General features: G+C 48.9%; 9 protein-coding genes across 9 annotated transcripts in view; 5 read left to right on the top strand and 4 right to left on the bottom strand. All coding sequences in view use genetic code 12, as the record gives it.

The window, feature by feature from the left end:
- DIURU_002632 (uncharacterized protein) overlaps window positions 1-628 on the top strand; it is a gene marked incomplete at both ends in the record, with an annotated part of 2,802 nt that extends 2,174 nt beyond the window's left edge. Inside the window, one exon of the mRNA XM_034155305.1 lies at window positions 1-628. This exon is cut by the window's left edge and continues 2,174 nt beyond it. Within this exon, the coding sequence (XP_034012484.1) occupies window positions 1-628 (628 nt within the window).
- Window positions 629-1,826: 1,198 nt separating this feature from the next.
- Window positions 1,827-6,191, top strand: DIURU_002631 (uncharacterized protein; the record flags this gene model as incomplete). Its single annotated transcript, XM_034155304.1, has 1 exon — window positions 1,827-6,191. One exon carries the CDS (start codon window positions 1,827-1,829, stop codon window positions 6,189-6,191), a length of 4,365 nt encoding a protein of 1,454 aa, XP_034012483.1.
- Window positions 6,192-6,332: 141 nt separating this feature from the next.
- On the bottom strand, window positions 6,333-7,247 carry YDC1 (alkaline dihydroceramidase; the record flags this gene model as incomplete). Its single annotated transcript, XM_034155303.1, has 1 exon — window positions 6,333-7,247. One exon carries the CDS (start codon window positions 7,245-7,247, stop codon window positions 6,333-6,335), a length of 915 nt encoding a protein of 304 aa, XP_034012482.1.
- Window positions 7,248-8,204: 957 nt separating this feature from the next.
- Window positions 8,205-12,392, bottom strand: TOP2 (DNA topoisomerase 2; the record flags this gene model as incomplete). Its single annotated transcript, XM_034155301.1, has 1 exon — window positions 8,205-12,392. The coding sequence occupies one exon, from the start codon at window positions 12,390-12,392 to the stop codon at window positions 8,205-8,207; it is 4,188 nt and encodes a 1,395-aa protein (XP_034012481.1).
- Window positions 12,393-12,805: 413 nt separating this feature from the next.
- On the bottom strand, window positions 12,806-13,564 carry MET16 (phosphoadenylyl-sulfate reductase (thioredoxin); the record flags this gene model as incomplete). The annotated part of the gene is made up of 1 exon (XM_034155300.1): window positions 12,806-13,564. One exon carries the CDS (start codon window positions 13,562-13,564, stop codon window positions 12,806-12,808), a length of 759 nt encoding a protein of 252 aa, XP_034012480.1.
- An 883-nt stretch (window positions 13,565-14,447) lies between these two features.
- On the top strand, window positions 14,448-15,146 carry DIURU_002627 (protein-lysine N-methyltransferase; the record flags this gene model as incomplete). Its single annotated transcript, XM_034155299.1, has 1 exon — window positions 14,448-15,146. The coding sequence occupies one exon, from the start codon at window positions 14,448-14,450 to the stop codon at window positions 15,144-15,146; it is 699 nt and encodes a 232-aa protein (XP_034012479.1).
- Window positions 15,147-15,649: 503 nt separating this feature from the next.
- Window positions 15,650-16,466, top strand: EFB1 (translation elongation factor 1 subunit beta; the record flags this gene model as incomplete). Its single annotated transcript, XM_034155298.1, has 2 exons — window positions 15,650-15,729; window positions 15,971-16,466. 2 exons carry the CDS (start codon window positions 15,650-15,652, stop codon window positions 16,464-16,466), a joined length of 576 nt encoding a protein of 191 aa, XP_034012478.1.
- Window positions 16,467-17,650: 1,184 nt separating this feature from the next.
- DIURU_002625 (Imp2'p) lies at window positions 17,651-19,021 on the bottom strand (the record flags this gene model as incomplete). The annotated part of the gene is made up of 1 exon (XM_034155297.1): window positions 17,651-19,021. The coding sequence occupies one exon, from the start codon at window positions 19,019-19,021 to the stop codon at window positions 17,651-17,653; it is 1,371 nt and encodes a 456-aa protein (XP_034012477.1).
- A 1,304-nt stretch (window positions 19,022-20,325) lies between these two features.
- DIURU_002624 (uncharacterized protein) overlaps window positions 20,326-21,560 on the top strand; it is a gene marked incomplete at both ends in the record, with an annotated part of 3,083 nt that continues 1,848 nt past the window's right edge. The window contains one exon of the mRNA XM_034155296.1: window positions 20,326-21,560. This exon is cut by the window's right edge and continues 568 nt beyond it. Coding sequence (XP_034012476.1) covers window positions 20,326-21,560 — 1,235 coding nt within the window.

The following is a 21,560-nucleotide window of genomic DNA, read 5'->3' as shown; positions in this document are numbered from 1 at the left end:
GGTGACGGCTCCAACAACGGCGGTGACGGCTCCAACAACGGCGGTGACGGCTCCAACAACGGCGGTGACGGCTCCAACAACGGTGGTGACGGCTCCAACAACGGCGGTGACGGCGGTGACGGCTCTGNACGGCTCTGACGGTTCCAACAACGGTGCTGGCAACGGCTCTGACGGTTCCAACAACGGTGCTGGCAACGGCTCTGACGGTTCCAACAACGGTGCTGGCAACGGCTCTGACGGTTCCAACAACGGTGCTGGCAACGGCTCTGACGGTTCCAACAACGGTGCTGGCAACGGCTCTGACGGTTCCAACAACGGTGCTGGCAACGGCTCTGACGGTTCCAACAACGGTGCTGGCAACGGCTCTGACGGTTCCAACAACGGTGCTGGCAACGGCTCTGACGGTTCCAACAACGGTGCTGGCAACGGCTCTGACGGTTCCAACAACGGTGCTGGCAACGGCTCTGACGGCTCGAACAACGGTGCTGGCAACGGCTCTGACGGCTCGGACAACGGTGCTGGCAACGGTTCCAACATTCCTGACATTGATGCGGCTACCGGTGCTGGTGCTGTGATCAGACCCACCTTGGCCATCGCCCTTGCTGGTTTGGTCCCCTTCCTTCTTTAATTAGCTAATATCACTATATGTTAATATTATAATACCCAGTTTGACATGTTATTGCCTGTGGACCCGAATTTCGCAGTGTGGATTGACTAATGAATTGGGGCTCACCCGCACATTAATTCAATACAATCACCGTATGAAAGTACAAATAAGCCTGATCAGAACCATAGACTAAACCTCTACGTAATTTATCTATCCCCACAGCTTCGGAGTAAATCAAGATGCTCATACGGTCGTCATCAGAGGTGTCGTATATATGCCCCACTTGAAATGAATTTTCACTGTGTTTAGAGCCGACGATTTCAAACGATCTAATTCCTAAAATAATGCCATTCACATCGTCGGAAACATGTACTTAGACCAATTTATTTGTGAAGCACAAAACACTGAAAAGATCAATTTTTACAATTATTTGAGCATATGGATCGAGGTTCACCGGTCAAGCTTGAACTTTCATCATGACTTATATATAGCGACTACTTTTCTCTGTCTACCTGAGTATTATAAGGCTACATTGTTCAGTGACCTCAAAGATTTGTCAAATACTTAATTATCGGGGAATAAAATTCTATAATAGTGCAGCTTAAACACTCTCGTGTATTTGATAAATGAAACAAGATGTTCCAGAAAACGATAGCCCCGCAAGTTCCTTAAGTGTACTCTTCCACTTGTTGTATTATGTGCATTTCCACTTGAATTTCAACAAGCGCAAATGGTTTAGTGGTAAAATCCAACGTTGCCATCGTTGGGCCCCCGGTTCGATTCCGGGTTTGCGCAATCTTTTTATACAAGTACTGGCAGTGATCACGTGAATGTAGGTGAGTTAACATGAACGATGGATTTTCTATATTGCTACCCGTACACCCATAGCCAATCCAGGTTTGGTCAATTTCTCTATAAAATTTATTCCAAGTGTATCTGGATGGCACACCGTGCTCTGATTTAAGCCTCTCGCATTGTTAGTCATTCGCCCTCCCATCCCGCGTAGGTCCGTTTTATAAACACGGGGTGTAAACATTGCCGATAAGTTCTTGAAACCAAAATAAAAATCATCCGCCGTGTGCCAATCGGTATCAAACTAAGGTCTATACTTTGGTACACATCATTCCTTGCCTAGCACCCTCATAACGGGCTTGTGAATCACATCTATCCCCACCACAGCCGTTTCATTTTTTCACTCGCGTCGAGCTCGTTGGGCACTATGTTGGCACCAGATGAGATTATCGGGCTACTAGACTACTGGAAGTATCTTCTGGTGATCGGTACCCAGCCCAAAGAGGCCGACTTGGTCTCAACCTACAACATCAACAAGGAATTGTACCAGCAGCTCGTGAAGTATGAGCCTCGGACGCGTGTCAACGAGACCGGGGCCATGATCAAAGCGGCGATGTTTGATTACTTCATCAGCAAGTTCCAGACTCATCCCACCGTTCCCTTCGACCACATTGCGCCGGTGATTGACCGATTCGCTAAGCTTTTCCCCGACGTGGAATCGTTCTTCCCCACCGCGGAGGAAGTGGTCTCCCGACTCAATTCAATGCACCGCCGCCCTGCGTCGGGGCTTCAACGTGAGCGTGATTACATTGTTCTGCAGTTCCGAGGGTCTTATGAACCGCAAGATGTCTTCTGGTTCCAGGAGTTCACTGTCGTCCATAACCCTCGCACCTTCACGTTTCTGGTGGTGGGGAACATGGCGGCCCTGGAGATATTGCCACCATTGGTGGTATCTAACTGTTCGGTGAGACTGGCGCTGTACCATCCCAAGGGTCTTAATAATCTGTACACATTGTCTACTTACTTGAAGAACTTGGACAAAGTGTTTGAGGCGCGTCGTCGTCGAGTGATGTTCATCTGCCAGAATAATGTCATGGTTGATGTCAAACTCAAAAACATTGAAATCGTTAGAATCCTGACACTTTTTGATAAGTATATGAGTATAAAATCGAAGGCGTTGCAGTTACCGGGTGACTTTGGTTTGGTCTCCCATTTCAAGCAATTGCTCGCTGCTCAACTTGCAAAGCTTCTGACGTTTCCTGACGATGTTATTCTTGACCAACTTCTCATTACATACAATCAAGAGGTTCAAAAACTCAAGCAAGCTGAAGGGCTTTACTTTTACCAGCTCAACATCATGAAACTGGCATGGCTCGGGGGCGATCCCGAGAAGGTGGTGCTGCACAACCCGCTCGTTATTTCCGATGGTAAGGGCTTCTTTATGAGATCGACGCCCGTCACTGATAACACGAAGTTAATCGCCGACTACCATTATCTGATAAAGGATTTGTATTACATCATTGCCTGCTATCAGAAATACACCATCCCTGGCTTTAAGCTGCACCTGCTGCTTCTGGAAATTTTATCATACCTTCTGTGTCATGTAAATCCATACTTTGCTGAGAACCTTCCAGAGATGCTGAATCCGCTCAACCAGTTCTTGAATACCCTCCTTACTCACGTACGTCCGGGCTATGAGATGTCAATTGCTGACGAGAAGTTTGCCGTTATTAACCCGGCTCACATCACGCCAATGAACGAACTTGTTGCCCAAGAAAAGGAAACGCTCCCATCGACACCGACTGTCGACCTGCATTCGAATTTGTACAATACTGCTTACGATGAGAAGATCGAATCGTCTAATTATATCCAATTGCGTTTGCCTCCTGACATCAATGTTGTCGCGAAAAAGCGGCCTGGCGATGAACCGCCGGCAGAGCCCGCAGTCAAAAAGATCCGTGTTGTTCAAAGTGCATTGAACTCACACTTGCCGTTTATTTCTCGTGAGGGGTTCTCCGACGACGAAGATGACGACGCTAATGAAGAAGACTCTTTCGCTAACATTGCGTTGACCCAAATCAAAAAGCGCGAGGTGTCACGGTCCAGTAACAACGAACTGTCGGGTATTGCTCAATCCACACCCCAAGTGAACAAGGCTAATCAAGGTGATAACGGTACTCTGAATTCGCCATCATTAGCAAGACGTCGTACATCGGCTAACAAAAATCCGTTTACTGATGGCAATGTCGATCCTGCCCTACAATCCGTCACTTCGAAGAAGGCGCCTGTCGATCAAGTTGTCCCTGACGAATCACCGGCAACACCGCCGCGGAAGCAACTTCCTTCGACGGCCTCGCACGCTCTGCAGGAACACTCGCTTCCTAATATCCTGCCAGACATGTCGCCGTCGCCGTCGCCGTCTCCGGTGCAGGATGATAAACTACCGGATCTTCTGCCTGATGTCATGTCGCTGGATATCGAGGAGATTGAGGTTTCAAGCGACGATGGGGAGATCGCCAAAGTGCGTGCAGAAAAAGACGTCTCTCACGACAGTGACCTGGATGAAGAAAATCGCACCACCATTCGCCACCCGCAACCGCTGCAGGTGAAACAAACGCCGGTTGATTCGGCTGCTAAACCTCCAACGATACCCCCGATCGAGGGATTAGTGGAACCTGATAGTCCCCTGGAAGAAGAAGAGATCGAAGAGAATGAAGACGATGACGAAGACGACGATGAAGACGATGACGAGGACGACGATGAAGACGATGACGAAGACGACGACGAAGACGACGACGAAGATGACGATGAAGATGAAGACGAAGACGACGATGTAGATGAGGACGAGGAAATGGAAGATGACATTGTCGACGACATCCCTACGCCGGCACCAGTTGTCAAGTCCTCGCAGGCCGCGAATTCCCAGCTGAACCCTCTGAAAACCCAACAACTTTCGAAGTCACCTGCTCTAAAACAAGCGGCCAGCACTCAGTCGAAAGAGTCGGTCACTCCCAAGTCTACATCAATGTCTCAAGCTCCTAAGTCTCAAGTGGCAAAGCCTTCACAGCTGAAAGTTTCTTCGCCCCCGAAGCCTACAGGGAAGGAACCGGCTTCACAATTATCAAAGAGCACCAGTTCATCGAAAAAACCCCACGAAGACGGCGCTTCGGAACAGCCTGCGAAAAGAGCTAAGACGCTGCCGCCAGCTTCTACCACCAGATCGTCGTCGCCCCCGGCTGAAGCTACCCCAGCTGTTGTCAAGGCGACTCCGACCGCTAAGACCACCCCGGCGACTGCTAAGGTGCCCGCGAGCATCAATACACCTACGGTGGCTAATGACTCGCCGGCCCCGAGCACTCCTACGGCAACCAAGAATATACCCGCTGCTGTGAAGACCCCTTCGACTATCAAGGACATCCCTGCTGCCATAAAGGCCACCCCCACCAACACCAAGGCTATTCCCGGGTCTGCGAAAGCTACTCCCGCAGTTGTTACGGCAACCCCCACATCTGTGAAGACCACTCCCGCATCTGTGAAGGCCACTCCTGCTGTTGCTGTGACCAAACCCTCGCCTAGCACGGCGAATGCTTCTGCCGTAAAGAATATTCCTTCTGTGATCAAGTCTACTCCCGTTTCAGCGAAGGCTAATGCTACCCCGGTTAAAGCCACTCCAGTTGCAGCTAAAGCTAAGTCTCCCGAGGCCCCGGTGCTGGCTAAGCCTGTGGCTGCTCCTAAGCCGAAACCGTCGCCGCAAACCAAGGACTCGACGAAAGCCGATAGCAGCTCGGGCGAGTCGGACTCAGAGTCTGGTCTGGGCCTGTCCAGTTCCGAATCTGGATCTGAATCTGGTTCCGAATCGGAGTCGTCATCTGAGGAGTCGTCGAGCTCGGAGTCGGGTTCAGACTCTAGTTCGGAGTCGGACTCTGACTCAAGTTCTTCTGGCTCATCTGGGTCTGAGTCTGATTCTGGGTCTGAGTCTGGCTCTGATGGTAGAGTGGCGTCAGACCTGGACGAGGAAATACCTCTTACGCAGGCCCGTCGGCGAGACATGAAGAGGAAATCAGCTGAAAGAAAAGCTGCAAAAAGAGCTCTTAGGGAATCCAAACCTCGTGTGAGAAAAAGGGCAGTGAAGGCTGCAACTGCTGCCAAACCCGCAGCGACTCCTGTGAAGACCCCAACTAAACCAGCAGTAACTACTGCCAAGCCAGCGGCTACTCCTGCTAAAACTCCTGCTAAGACTCCTGCTAAGACTCCTGCTAAAGCTGCTACCAAAGCTGCTACCAAAGCTCCCGCAACTCCTGCTGTTAAAGCTTCCGCAACTCCTGATACCAAAGCTCCCGCAACTCCTGCTGTTAAAGTTCCCGCGACGCCTGCTGCTAAACCTTCGACGCTGGCGGTGCCGTCGCTCAAGAAACCTTTGGCTACGGTCACATCGCCCGTGTCTGAAATGGGCACTGCAGTTAAGAGTCCGAAAGCGGCGGCTAAGTTCAAGCCCAAAATCGTCGCCCGCCCCGCATCACAGTCAGCAACTCCAACGACAGCACGGGTGAAGGACCCTTCCAGTGGTACGTCGTCGCAACCAGCGTCAACTTCCAGCAGCGCCACCAAGGCCAAACGGGGGTTGCCGCTGTTGAAGCAACTCCCCAAGATCGCCAAGCCCCAACTTGCGACGCTTTCGTCGAAAGTGGTTCCGTCAACGACGGTGGAGTCGAAGGCGGCGAAGCCTCAGCCAGCGAAGAAGTCGGTCATCGAGATCTCGAGTGATGACAGCAGCAGCGACGACAGCGACTGAACAGCGACTGAACCACTACAACATGAATGAAGATACGGCGTATATAATTTGATAAAAAAAAACATAGCGTACGTTAGTGGAATGTATATGACTCTATCGATAATATTTATGATGCGAGTTTGCGATCAACCGCAAACAGCTTTACTGCGACTTTTCCGACTTCAAGAATTCTTCGTCGGCCTGGGCCAACTTGCGAGCGTTTCTGTAGGTGGTCAACCCCTTGGGGTCCTGCAAGATGACCATGGGCAACCACCCGCCGACCCAGGTGAACTTGTAGAACTTCTGGGTCCCCTGGAGCCACAATCTGAGGTACTGCTCGTACACCAAGTAGTAGTAGACGCCGGAGCCGGTGAAGATGTGCCACCACCCGTGGCCTTCAAGGATAAACCCGTAGGGCTGGCCGATGGAGCGGCGCAAGTTTCTCCAGAAGCCACACAAGTGGATGTCCAAGTTCCACAACACGTACCCCAAGAGGAAGAGCCCCACCCCCCAGTACATCGTCTTCATGAGCTGCTGGCGGGCGTGGCGGTCGGTGACGTGTTGCTGGGTTAAAACCATCAGCTTGAGGATGATGGCGGCGTTGAGCACCCCGTAGGCGGCCTGGTGCAACGTCGGGTTCTTGTAGATGTACATGTACACCAAACTGAGGACGTTGGCCGCCATGAAGATGGCGCCGCCGATCCGCGCCAGCTGGCGCTGAGTCTTAAACTCCGAGAACACCAGCCAAAAGGGGATACAAGTAGCATAAATCATGGGCAACTCATCGAGCAACTGGTACTCGTAGCGCAACGTCATGTGGAAGAGCCACAGGCCGATGCCCACAAGCATGAACCCCATCGCCATCCACACGAACCGCTGGTCCATGCGCTGCTTGATGGTGTTGTAGATGGCGATCCCCGAAAGCAAAAAGAACATCAGATTGGTGGTGGTGTTGATTGCCTCGGCGATGTAGGGCAGCACCACGTAGTTCTCCTCACACCAGTCGATGGTGGCGGTGGTGGGGCCCCAGTACCCATTCAACTGTTCAGGGGGGTACGGCCAGGCTAAAGGAAACATCGACACGAGTAACTGGGAGGGTTGTGTAAAAGGAAACGTATGGCAATTGCTCCTCCCGGGTAGTGTGTCGGAGAGAAACGGGGAAACTGTGACAAATTACCGCACCTGGCAAACGAACGCTTATTCCCGGACCCCTCGGGCCACCCGTTTGCCTATATATATATATGTTCGGGCGTAGTGTGCCGTAGGAGCCAGGTCGCCTAACCATTGCCGTTCGCCCCCCAAATAGGTCTCCGCTATTATCTCGGGGCGATTATCCACGAAGCGATCGAAGGCCTCGGAACCAACCTCGGAGTGTTGATATTACGTAATACAATCCACCACCAACGCCAGCATTACTCCAGCAATGACCAGATTAACTCGCTTACAGTGAAGTATAGCTACGGTCGGATGTATCATCGCCGGCGGGTTAGCTTCCGGTCCCGTGTCGCTGCCGCTGCCATATACCCCGACCCGTCCGTAGTGGCGAACACGGGGGTCGACTCGGACCCCCACCCCCCGGACCCCACGCGGCAGCGTTAATTCCGAGCATGTAACGGCGAGGCGATTACGCATCGGCCGTGATTGCTCCTTGTCACCATGCTGGCGCCAAGGGGCGGGCACAGTCGACAAAAATAGAGCACGTCACGGGCATTGTTGCCTGCAACGGAAACCACTGTAAACGGCAAATACTGAAAGTAGTCGGCGCTGTCAAGGTGTCGGGGTTGTATCACCCTGATCACATGCACTACCTTCCCCTCGTCTTTAGATACGGGGTGTGGATAGGCGCTTAAAGTCTAATCGGTGACACCGAATTGAGACACAGAAAATGTGACACATACGTCGAATCGGATCCGCGCCACAGGGGCGGGAGCGTGAGATAAAGTCCGGGGCTGTAAGAGGGAGTATTTCCTGGTGATCATCAAAATTTCAGATTACAATGCTATCAAGAGAGAGGTAACCCAAGTTCGAGAGGGTTTACAGAGAAAATTCGGAGTCCGACGCCATCAGCGCGTCCTTCCGACCACCGAGAATGGCATCGCCCATGATGAAGTCCTCGTCAGAGTCGCTGGCGTCGAAGCGGGACTTTGACAGCGGCGGCGTCACCACTGGGGGCTTTTGCTGCTTAGCACGGCGATTGCCGCCCCGCGCTGGCGCTGGCGTCGGTTTGTCGTCCTCCTTAGAGAAGAAAGATAACACGTCGGCTTGGCCTGATTCTTTCTTCACTTCAACTTTTGGTGTCGTTTCCTTCTTCACCGCCGATTCCTTGGGGCTAGGTTCCTTTTTCACCTTGGCAGCAGTCGCCTTCTTCGCCGGACGCTTCTTCTTCGGAGCACCATAGTCTTCATCATCATCATCGTCGTTTCTCCGGCGTCTTCCGCCACGGCTTTGACCACTATTGCCACGCTTACCGTTGATTTGGTCACGTTTCTTCACGTCGGACTCAAGCAATTCGTCCCAAGCCGACAAGAACGTCTCCAAGTCTTCCTTCCACAAGTCCTTGGCGGTCTTACCCAAAAGGATTTCCAATTCCGCTTGCTTGGAACCTTGCTGCTGCAAAAGTCTTTGATACTTCTCCCAAGTCAACGACCAAATCAGCATTCCCAACAAGTAATCGTAGTGGGTGTACCTAGTTTCGGGAACATGTTCGCCTTCAACCATTTCCGCTTCCTCTTCAAGCTCTTCGGGATCCGCTTCGGCAACGTCTTCGGCAACTGGCGCCTCGCCAGCGACGGGGCTGCCGTGGCGATCGAACTTGATGAACTTATGTTCTTCCAAAGTTTCAAACAACTCCTTCCGCTTCCGGTTGGAAACCTTGATTTTGCTATCGATGATCAACTTGATGAAACGAGCTTGTTCTGAGAGTCGCGTAAGTTGGTTTTGCAAGTTCGTGGTCATGGCATCCTTTCGCTTTTGGTAGAATTCGAGACGAACGTAGTAGTAGTCCTTCAAGATTTCCAACGGCAGCGCGTACCGTTTGATTCGACCGTCAGCGTCGAAGGCCGTCATGTTCAGGGTGCTGATATTGGAAATCAATTTGAATCGATTGTATAATCCAACTTCAAGCAGCTTATCAACCTCAGCTTGTGTCATCGTCACCTTGAACCCAACATCGGTGCTGTTGGTGTGAACAATCTGCACGTCCTTGATCCACCCCAGAGGGTTTTCCCGGTCGTTGATGTTGCCTTCCAAGAACTCTTTATAATTTTGGATCCACATGCGGGCGGGGATTTCCAGAATCTGGATGGTTTGGTTGTCCACTTGCTCAATAATACCGTACATCTTGTAACGACCATCACTTTCACGTTCAATACGACCAGTAAACCCTCGGAACCATGGTGCCATCTCCACCAAGTCATCACCATCCATCATTCGGCGTAAGTTGTCAACAATATCCTTAGGGTTGAAAGGAGGGATTGAAGTGGACCACCCCGTACCGATACCTTCCAGACCGTTAACAAGCACCATCGGCACAACAGGCAAGTACCACTGAGGTTCAACAGTCAGCTCATCTTCTTGAACGTACTTGTACAAAGAGTTGTCCAAAGGGTTGTACACCAGCTTGGTGATCTCAGATAAGCAAGTATGAATGTAACGAGCAGCCGAAGCATCCTTTCCACCCATGAATCGACTCCCAAAGTTACCCCGGGGCTCTAACAAATTGATGTTGTTTGCCCCAACGAAATCTTGAGCCATTGAGACAATCGTCATGACCAACGATTGGTCACCGTGATGGTAAGCGGTGTTACTTGAAATGTACCCTGCCAAGTCGTTGACTTTACCTTCACGGTTCCCAGCCCGTTTTTGTAAACCGTAAATGACCTTACGCTGTGCTGGTTTAAGCCCATCAAGAACACACGGAAGCGAACGAATATTGTCGGCCATCAGGAACAAAATAAGCTCCTTGTTGATGAAGTCAGCAATCGGAATCTCTTCAATTTCAGGGTCCAATTGGGTACCAGGAATATAGGCCCCCAACCAATCTTTACGATCATCAGCTTTCTTCTTGTTAAATGCCAAATCAATGTACTGCTTGTCGTCATCCTGAAGAGCGTGGAATCGTTTCAAATGCCGCAGCAACTGTTGGAAGTACTCGGTGATTTCAGTCGCAAGAGATGTACCCAAACCCTTGTAGTACTTATGGGTCCAACGGTTGGCTTGAGCCTCTTCCAGCTCTCTCCAACGCTCAAAATCAGGCATGTTGTAAAAGGGAATAACCTTCTTGTGGCGACCTAAAATGGTAACCTTGACAATCGGAGTAATGAACCCTTGAAGGAATCCAGGACATTGTAAAAGGCCAGGGAAACTCAGTTCGAAGAAATTGATAAGCAAACCCTTGATGTGCAGACCATCGTGATCCTGATCGGTCATGATGAGAATATGACCGTAACGCAACAGCTTAAGCAGTTCGGGAGTGTAGTGCTTTTTGTGCTGCAAACCAATGATCTTTTTGATCTCATTAATTTCGGCATTCTTCAGAATTTGGTCCGCCAGAGCGTCACGAACATTCAACATTTTCCCTCGAAGGGGGAAACACCCGTAGTATTCATTACCTACGACTTTGAGCCCTACCACTGCCTGAGCGAGGGCTGAGTCACCTTCAGTAAGAATAAGCGTACACTTGTGGCCATCTTTAGTGCCGGCTTTGTTGGCGTCGTGCAACTTCGCCAGCTTAACTCTCAGACGACGAGAACCATCTTGACGTGCAAGGGCCTTGTCTTCATTAGCTTGACTCAAACTGTGAAGCTTGTCAGTAATCAGAGTTTTGGCGATAAGCTTTTTGATGAAATCTTCAGTGATCACCGGCTTAGAGCCAAATTTGGCGGGCTTAGTGGTCATCTGCTCCTTAGTTTGCGAGGTGAACGCAGGGTTTTCAACTAAACAATTGACAAACAAGAACATGTTGTTCTTGACTTCTTGCGGCTTGACCATGAGTGCCTTCTTCTTTCCTCTCTTGGCCAGAATCGATTCAGTTAATTGCTTGACAATGCTGTCGGTGAGCATCTTCACGTGGGTACCACCACTGGTAGTGGCAATGGAGTTAACAAACAGCACTTGTTGGAACAGCCCATCCGAGACGGCAAATGCAACTTCCCAACGATCGCCGAAGTTTTCATGTACCACTACCAGCAGCTTGGGATCATCCAGATCATCCAATTGCCGAAGAGCTTGGACATACATGTCGACGTACTGTTTGAACAGTTTAATAGGCAACTTAGTATCATTCAAAAACACCAGACAATCCCTAACTGTACCACAAAGATCAAACACTCTGCGTTTCATAACCAGCACAATGTCATCATCTAAGCGTTCCATGCCAAACTTAGCAAGATCGGGTTTGAACGTAATCTGGGTGTATTCACGCTTGGCCGTCATTTTCTTGATTTTCGGGGGGTTGCATTTCGACATGTTGTTGGTCCACACCTGCTGATAAACCTTACCATTCGACAAGTCGGCAGTTTCAACCGTAAACTCGGTTGAGAAAATGTTGCAAAGTTTAGCACCATAACCGTTACGACCACCAGTGACCTTCTTTTCGTCATCGTCGTAATTTGACGACGTCAACAAGTTACCGAAGATCATTTCAGGGATGTACATCTGCTCCTTCTCGTGAATTTCCACGGGGATACCACGCCCATCGTTTCTCACGGTGATTGTGTTCAGTTCCACGTCAATATTCACCTTAAGTTGCTTCATCAGAGGATCACGGATTTTGTTATCAGCGGCGTTGACTAAGATCTCGTCAAAAATCTTGTACAACCCAGGAACGATCTTCACTGATTTCTGTACCATTTTTTCAGTAGCAGAATCGTATGTCCACATTTCCACGTCGGTAGGCTCCACTGACCCAATATAGGTGTCAGGACGCTTAAGGATATGTTCAAGCTGAGAGAGCCGCTGGTATTGCTCCAGCGCGGTCCCCCGTTGTCCATTAACACGAGGAGTTGAGTCACCGTTAGTTTCGGATTCAATAGAGCTTTCGCGAGGATTGGGAGAAGCTTCCGTTGCTGGAGCCGGAGTCGCTTCGGTTGAGGACAGCGCCGAAGCAGGGGATGCCCGCTTCTTGCGAGGGGCAGCCCGCGGCTTCGGCTTGGGCACCACCTCCTCCATGTCATCATCCCATTCGCTCTCACTGCCGCTGTAGTTTTCCTCCAGCAGCGACATGGTGTGTGGAGAAATCAGAGCTGGCAATTAATCGAACACACGCGTCGTTGGTGATGGTATATATGTTTTGGTGCAGGGCACATATCATGCAGCGAGCGATCAGGCAGGTGTGCGGCGAGTGGGTGGGACTGGGGGTGTGCGTTATTCTCTTTTCTAAGTAGCGAACACGTCTTTTAATTGAATGAAAATGACTGACTGTGCTTTTTTATAAGTTTTTTCGTGCTTGTAGTTTCATAATTGTAATACCATCTGCTCCTCTAGCTTGAATTATTGTTATTTCAGAATTTGGAACCATTTCTCACTGCACACCCCACGAAACAGCTTCTGATACAAGCATGTGGGCGGAGCAGCTGCGCTATATAATATATTCCCTATTAGTCACAGTTGTCGTATATTAATGGTACATAATTAGGTTAGCCCTGCTTCACCGTCTCCGACTTCGCGAGGAATTCGGCGTACTTGGACGTCTGGTGAATGCCACACTCAGTCTTAGCTTTGCCCTTCCATCTCCCCAGTCTTTCATCTTCGCCTTCAGCCACGGGCTGGGTCAGATGCCAGTCACCCACACTCTTGTACCCCAAGTCCAATAATTCGTTGTAGGGCACTTGGTTTTCATCGATGTATTGCTTGACTTTCTTGAAATCCCAGTTAACCAATGGGTTGATCTTGATAACTCCAGACGTTTCTTCAATTTCCACCACCGGTAATGACCCCCGGGCACCGCCTTGCGACTTCCGGCGGCCAGTGAGCACTGCCACCACTTTTAATTCCTTATAAGCCCGTTGGGCGGGTTCAACCTTGACCAAAAAGTCATAGTAATCCTCATCGGACTCCCACAACATATCGCCATACTTCGCCTTAAACTCTTCTTCGGTGGATACGTCCTTAGGTGTGAATGTGTGGACAGTCGAGCCGTACTTAGCCTTCACCTTTTCAACAAGGTCATAAGTCTGAGGGAAATGGTAGAGGGTATCCATGAACACAAGATCAACGTTAATGCCCAACTTGGAAATCATATCAACCGTCACCAACCCAGTAAGCCCAAACGCGGTGGTCTGGTAGAGGTGGGGGAAGGTGAGGTAGGCCCATTTGATGATGGTTTCTGGCAGCTCGTTCTCAAGCCGGGCATTTATGTGCTCCAACTGAGCAGGCGTCAAGCTCACCACAGACATCGAAGATCAAGTACAGGTGTGGCTGGGCATCTTACCTTCCTAAATTTACTGATTGGATCATATCACGTGCCGTCGAAATTTGTAAGCTGGTACGGTAGCATAGTGCGGGCCCAAATATGGGGGAAATGATTTTGATCACGTGAGCTTTTTTTGACTTCGGCCTCTCGGCGAAAAGCAACGCTAGTGTACGGTGGACAATATGGTGATCTCGGTCACAAAAAACCGATCAAAGTGGTGCAATTTTTGTTCGATTTTGATGCGTTTGAAGTGACTACTTACACGTATTGGAACAACCGACCAACTTTATCTTTAAACCAGTGATGTGTCACATTGTATCCGTTCACAACTCTGAATAGCAATAGGGAATTCGAGATATTCGTATCCCAACTGCATATCATCCGAATTCCCCTACTTTGTTACACATTTAGCTGTAAGTTTTTCCGCCGGGACTAAAAAAATACTCGTAAGCGAATATCACCAGTATTTATGAAGATGGTAACATCCACATTCGCTATTGGAGATGCTAGAGTTGTACCCCGCGGATGCTTCTCTACCGGGGGAGAAGGAGCTAATTGAGTTTGAATCGATATTGGCCCAGATGCAACGCCGTTTGGAACGCCGCCTACGTACCCATCACGACAATCGAACTAGCCACTGACAGGTGCAGATGGTTATTTGAAACTTTTTATGTTAATGCAACGTTTTCTGTTAGCTGGTCAATACCGAATTTCACTTACCTTTCGCTTATTCACTCATTTTCTTTGGCGACAAACGGCCTCTGACGTCATTACTCACTGCTCTGAGATGTCGAGTCACGTGAACGGCACGCTTTTCAAGAAAACTACTTGCTTCTGTACATTTCCACTCCCCACCGGTCTAATCGATGGACGACGAGTTATCCTTGAGTGCCCATGCCCTTGCTGCGTTAGCTGAGTTCCGCCAGGAAGAAAAACAGCAAGCAGAACGCTTTGCTAAGCTTTCGCAGGCGGCTCAAGACGAATTTGACAAAGGGCAAGCTATTCTGATCGACGACTTCCCGGAAGACTGGCAGCTCTCCCAATTCTGGTACAGCGATGATACTGCTGATACTCTTGCCCGGGCGTTGTTGGATGGCGCCACCGCCGACACCGTGATTTGCATTGCCAGTGCACCCTCAGTGTACGCAGCGGTTAGAAAGATGGCGGCCACTAAAGAATTGCCGACAAAAAATATCTATCTTCTCGAATACGACTCTCGGTTCTCGGTGATGGCCGGTTCCGAGCGGTTCTTCGTCTACGATTACAATAAACCCACCGAATTGCCGGAAAAGTTGGTGGGCAAGTGTGATCGTCTTTTGATCGACCCGCCGTTCCTCGAGCCTGAATGCCAGACGAAGCTGGCCATCGCTGCCAAACAGCTTTTGCGTGATATTAACGAGAGTTTGTTGGTGTCGTGCACTGGGGAACGGATGAAGGATGTCGTCATGGAAAACTACCCTGGCATCAAAATCACGACGTTTTTGCCTGAACACAAGAACGGGCTTCTGAACGAGTTTAGGTGCTACGCTAACAAACCCACCAAGGAATGGCAATTCCAGCAATAGATCCCCATGTATATATGAAAAGCGCAAGCTAATATTTTAATAATCAATTTAATTTAAACTAATGAACACAGTGGTCTCGATACAAAAGCTATAGTATATAATATTCAATCAAAAAGATTTCTACCTTTCCTCCATTGACATTCAAAGTCAAGAGAATTCAATAATTCACTCTCTCGATGACGCGGCTGCGTGCATAACCCATGGGTAGTGGTAGGTGGCCCACGCGGCCACATGGCTAACTCTTACAATGATTTGCGAGACCGCCACGCGATCACATCTGCGCTACCGTTAATCGACAGTATACACCATATATGAAGTTCTCTAGGTGTTTGAGGGTTTATGTAGGCCATTTGGAAGCCGATTCACGTCAATTTATACCGCCGAATCAACCCTAAGGATTGGCTCCTGCAGAGGTGTTACCCTCCCCTGCTTGTATGCACACCGAGTCGCAAGGTTTTTTTTTGAACAGCCATCGGCAAATTTTTCACCCTTCATAAATAACCATGTCCTTCTCCGACTTCACTAAGGCTGACGCCCTCAAGAACTTGAACGACTACTTGGCTGACAAGTCGTACATCGACGGGTAAGTGAAACATTCCAATCTTTTTACCACTGGGACGATATGATGATGAACACTTGGTCCGTGTTTCCGAGAAGCTTAAGACCCTTCAGATGAGTAAACCCAAGTTATTACTTTCATACTGATCTACCCCAACCAATTATTGACTTTGAATTGATTACTAACAGTTTATTAGCACCCAACCCACCTCGGCTGACGTCGCTGTCTACCAAGCTTTCCACAAGCAATTCCCCAACGCCGCCAGATGGGTTAACCACATCGCCTCGTTCGCTGACGAATTCGACACCTTGCCCGAAGGTAAGGCCCCCGCCGGTGCCGCTGCTGCCCCCGCTGCCGCTGCTGAAGAAGACGACGATGACGTCGACTTGTTCGGCTCCGACGACGAAGAAGCCGACGCTGAAGCCGAAGCTTTGAAGCAAAAGAGATTGGCTGAATACCACGCCAAGAAGGCCGCTAAGGGTCCCGGCCCCGCCGCCAAGTCGATCGTCACCTTGGACGTCAAGCCTTGGGATGACGAAACCGACTTGGACCAATTGTTGGCCAACGTCAAGGCCGTCGAAATGGACGGTTTGACCTGGGGTGCCCACCAATGGATCCCCGTTGGTTTCGGTATCAAGAAGTTGCAAATCAACTTGGTCGTCGAAGACGCTAAGATCTCGTTGGACGAATTGCAACAACAAATCGAAGAAGACGAAGACCACGTCCAATCGACCGACATTGCTGCTATGCAAAAGTTGTAAGCGTGTATAGGGTTTAATGAGATTGAGGTATTGATGACTAAACCACCATGTATGGTCATAGAGCTTTATTGTTTTTTTTTTTTCCATAAACTTGCATTAGTTGTTTTATTCGAACGACGCAAACACGTGTGCGAAAAAAAAAGAGAGATATTGCTTGTTCAGCACTAAACTTCCCTCTCGATTGTCTAAGATTATACTATTGCCTTGTAAGAGTGCCCCAGTAGCGCTCAAAGTTGAAATTACGACTGGGTGACAAAAACAATTTTGATCATTTCAACCTACTCTTCTGGATATTCACGATTTTACATTTTGCAAAATTCGGTTCTATAGTGTAGTGGTTATCACTTTCGGTTTTGATCCGAACAACCCCGGTTCGAATCCGGGTAGGACCTCTTTTTGCAAAATTTGAATTCCATAATGAGGAGGGCGGCCACAAGGCAAAACATTGCTCAAAAGATCTGTGGAAGTCTGATAAACCCTATAGCACAATTACATTGACTTGTTTGTCTGATGGATAAGACATTACCATTAATAGACATTTTCATGACCTTACCATAGAATATATCGAGCTGTTGTATTCAAGGGTTAGAACTCGCCTGACCCCTATCATTCATATGAAACTTTGAACTGTTACCAGAAATATGACCCCATATTTAATCCCATTTGCATGAGGGTTCCCCTCCTGGGCGCATCGCTATCGAAGATGTTGGATTATTATAATATGGTCAAAGCATCTTTACATTCAGCAAAAAGCATCCATCATCAATCCCATTGAACAATGAGCAATTTCACATTAGTGACAGAGGATACATAGGATGTTGAAGACAGAGAAGGCTCTCCGTGTTTGGTCGCGAATTCTCGGGGCCATAACTCTGGCTACAGCGGCCTGAGCGACGTGGTCTGCCAACAAAAGTTACTCGTAGAAGGTGGTTTAGTCCATCTGGGTGGGTCTCGGTTGATGGGGAGCCAAAAATGCTACACAGCCCTGGGCTGAGGCGAGGACAACTGAGTATACCTTTTTTTAATTATATAAATTGAGGCGGAGGTCAAGACTGATGATCCTCCTGTGTCTCATCTACAAATGCGAGATACCTTGAGAGCTAACATTTTGGGCTTCTTCTACGTTATTCTGCAATTTAAAAAGTCAATTACCGTTTATCTCATTATTCAATTTCTTGAGGTCCTTAATCAATTCTTGCTTCCGACAAAGTCAAACTCTTGATGTTATTGCTGAACATGTGCGAGCCCAGTTTAAACCGGTTAATCTTTTTGAGCTTTTCTCTTACAACCATCACTGGCACGCTCAGCTTAGTAACAAGGTAGTTTGATAATGAACCCAACAATACCCCTTTGATGGCCGATTGCCCCTTTGAACCTACCACCACGAGTGTGGGTTGCAAATTGTCAATGATTTCCAAGATCAAGTGGCGGGGGATGGGATGGTGGATAATTTCAATAACAATGTGGATCTGTAACTTGGTGAGCTTCAATAAATTCAACACTTGTTGCTTCGCCTTATTGAGCATGTTAAGCCGGTATTGCTCCCTTTGATTTTCAGCCGGACCATTACCTTTGGCGTTGTGATTGGTGTCAGTTTCCTCAATCACACACACAATGAATAATACCAGACCATCAACGAGTACTGTCCCTAACAGCCATTCGAGTGCGAAAATCAGCTCCGGACTAAAGTCCATACACACAAGGAACATCTTTGGTTTTTGTTTAGGGTTGATCAAGTTGAAGAAGTTACCCCGCGTAATGGTCTGAATTACCCGCAGATGAGCCTTGCTCAGATCGATAGGGCCTTCTTGGATAGTCTCGTTTAATTTGTATGCGAATTCAGAGTCAAGCTTATCCTCAACTGCCAGAGTGTAAGGAGCCATGAAACCATCATCAGAGGAATCATCTTGATCGTCTTTCTCTTTGTCCGCTTTGGAAGCAGGCCCCAAGCCAGATTGTGCCTGAGTGTTTTCCTTGTGAATAACCTTTTTGCGGTAGTTTTGATAATTGTCAAGCTTCTGTCGACGAGCAATGGCGTCTTGGTCAGTCAGTTGAAAGTTCAATTCGTCCAGACCCACCAACTCTCGCTTTTCGTTGCGCAATTTCTCCAAATTGCTGTCGTCAACTTGTCTGCCCACCAGATGGGCATTGGCCACTGCCCGTTCACTAGCCGTAAGCTCTTCAAGTTTCTTAATTGTATCTTTATCGTTCAAGTTTTGCGATTCCAAAATCAGCGAGATTTGGTTGATTTTCTCGTCCTGACAAGCGTAGTTAGGTAAAATGTTCCCCGTATCGTCGTACTGAAACTTCTCGCCATTGTCATCATCGGAGAGGTGTTCCTCCTCACTGACTTCATTATCCCATTCTTCGTGTTGGCCGGGACTCACGAGTCTCTGGCTCGGATCGTGGTTGGTGATACTCCACTTGAGTTCCTTGGGTTCCGCCGATCCCAGCCGCAGCCGGGGTCTTCCTCCGGGAGGGGAGCGCAGACGACCCCGCGAAATCTGTTTCTGGATGGCATGGAGCTTTTCCGCCTCAAGTCGTCCAGAGTTCATGGCTTACCTGTGGTGTCGTCAGTTGGTCAAGGGGTGTTCGAATTGGTGCGAGGAGTGCACACAACGCAGCAAGTGGGTGCTGCCTATGGGGAACTTCGGGTAAGGCTGAGTATGTATAGGGTAGCCACGGGGTTGGGTGGCAAATTGATGTCTAATTCTGTATTACTCACTTATATAGATTTGATGCTCTGTTATTTGAGAGCTTCGATAATTGAGTGTGAGGTGTGGGGACTTGGCGGGTGAATGACTAAACGTGGTGAGCTTTTGTAAAAATTTATATTTGGCACAAAACCTGCAAATTGCCCACATTGATTGACCCAAGTTCGAATCCTACTGCTGGAGATATGCAATTTAAATTTCGCGCGCAGCTTGTTCGGGATTTCGCAAAACTCTGCCGACACTCATGCGAGAGCGTGTTGCGGCCTATTGATTATATGCGATGAAGCCTGTCGCTCCCTTCGTATGTTATGCGACCCCGGGATAATGCTCCAGCGCTTAAACTGAACATCCGCGGATGATGGATGGTTGGTGCGGTAAGCGAGGAGAAAGATGAGGGACACCGTCGCGTCGGGCACCGAGGCTCGCTTCACCGTCTTCGGGACATTCCGCAACAACAAACTACTGAAACTGCAACCTGTATTTTGCTCATATCACCTCCTTGAGAGCTATCAGATGCCGGATGCACTCTTGTTTTGCCACGCCCCATGCACCACGCCCATACGTTTTCGATGCTGCAGATTGCGTTCGGGGCTTTGAACGCCAGTTCGACAAATAACAATCAACAGGAAATACGAGAACAAGACGGTTCCTCGTAAATGTGCCAAGCGAAGACCAAGGCTTTGTTTATTGTCAAGTTGAAAATGAGTACCTTGACAGGATTAAGCGCCACGCTTCATCGCCATCAGATACACCATGATTGTTCATATAAAGGAAGACGGTCTATAACCTCCATCAAGTATCAAAGGCAGTTTGATGATGTATCTCAAAACCCGCGCAGCATCTAATGCAAGTAGGGCGTATTCATGCGCGGTGAAGATGGCGCGGTGACAAATTTACGTGGATGGGTAGTCATTTCAAAGGAAAGCTTTTGATATTGCAATAACTGCTATTTATTCGCCATACTCGGGTTTGTTGTATGGGTATCTCTCGGACTTATTCAATCTCACCCTGCTTCAATTTAGATCTTCCATCATGCGCGCTTAATGCAGCTCCATCAATGCATAGCGAAAATCTCGGCAATATCTGATTTTCTTATAAATGATGAAACCCCCCTCCGTTGTGTCAACTAATCCTCACAACAAAGCATGAAGTTCGGGTTGTGGACGACTCTTGTCGCCACCACTCTCGCAGCAAGTGTGGTGATTCAGCAGGACACCATCACTACTGATGACTCGCTTGTCACCCAGCTTGGGGACATCAGTATTGTCCCTGATGTTTACTGGTCGATCATTAACGTCAAGGCCGTGAACATGGTTGGCGATGTCACCATTGGTGAAAACGCCGGCCTTTACGTCACGTCGGATTCGAATGTGATTGGGCTTAAGGTCTCGCTCACTGGCTTGTTGAACACTCTCGAAAACTATGGTACCATTTCGCTCAACTCGATCCAATCGAACTTGCCTCCCACTATCGACTTGATTTCGCACAACATGAAGAATTACGGTGAGATTTACTTGGCTGGTGACGGGTCTAACGGCACTCCTCACTACTACATGACTTCAACCAACTGGGATAACCAAGGTTTCATCGAAATCATCAACAAGAAGAAGAATGACGGTATTAACTACTTGGGTCTTGCTGGCGGTACGATTAACAACGATGGTACCGTTTACCTTTACAACCAAAAGTACTCTCAACAAAACAGAATCACCGGGTCTGGGTGTATTGTTGCTGGTTACCAAGGGTTCATCCATCTTGCTACTCCTTTGTACTCTGTCGCTACCACTCAAACCTTCTACTTGGAAGATTCTACCTCGCTTATTTCCACTGCAGGTGCTCATGCAAGCCAGCCGTACACCGTGGCCGGCTACGGTAACGGCAATGTTATTGGTACTGACTTGACCATCACTGACTTTTCGTATGATGCTGACACTGGGATCTTGAAGATCTGGAACGCACTCGTCACCAACCTGTTCCTCATTGGTACCGGTTACGACCCTACCCTCTTTGAGCTTGACACTGTCTCGGAACTCGGTATCGTGTCCAACAATGCTTTGCGTTATACCGGTCCCATTCCTGATGGTGCCACTCCTCATGATGGGTGCTTGCCTATGAAATCTGTGCCCAACTACCCCGACGAACCCGCTTCGTCGCTGATGGCGTCGTCGTCTACTATGGAATCCTCTTCGGCCACCTCTGACGCTTCTGCTTCTGACGCTTCGTCTGATGCGTCGGCCACCTCCAACGCTTCTTCTGACGCTTCGGCCACCTCCAACGCTTCTTCTGACGCTTCGGCCACCTCTGGCGCCTCTGACGCTTCTACTTCTGATGCTTCGGCCACCTCTGATGCTTCTGACGCTTCTGCTTCTGACGCTTCGGC

Source organism: Diutina rugosa (assembly GCF_008704595.1).
Source record: "Diutina rugosa strain CBS 613 chromosome Unknown scaffold12_size278768, whole genome shotgun sequence".
Lineage (NCBI taxonomy): Eukaryota > Fungi > Ascomycota > Pichiomycetes > Serinales > Debaryomycetaceae > Diutina > Diutina rugosa.
Note: the sequence above shows the minus strand (reverse complement) of the source record. Positions and strands in the feature narration are given on the sequence as shown.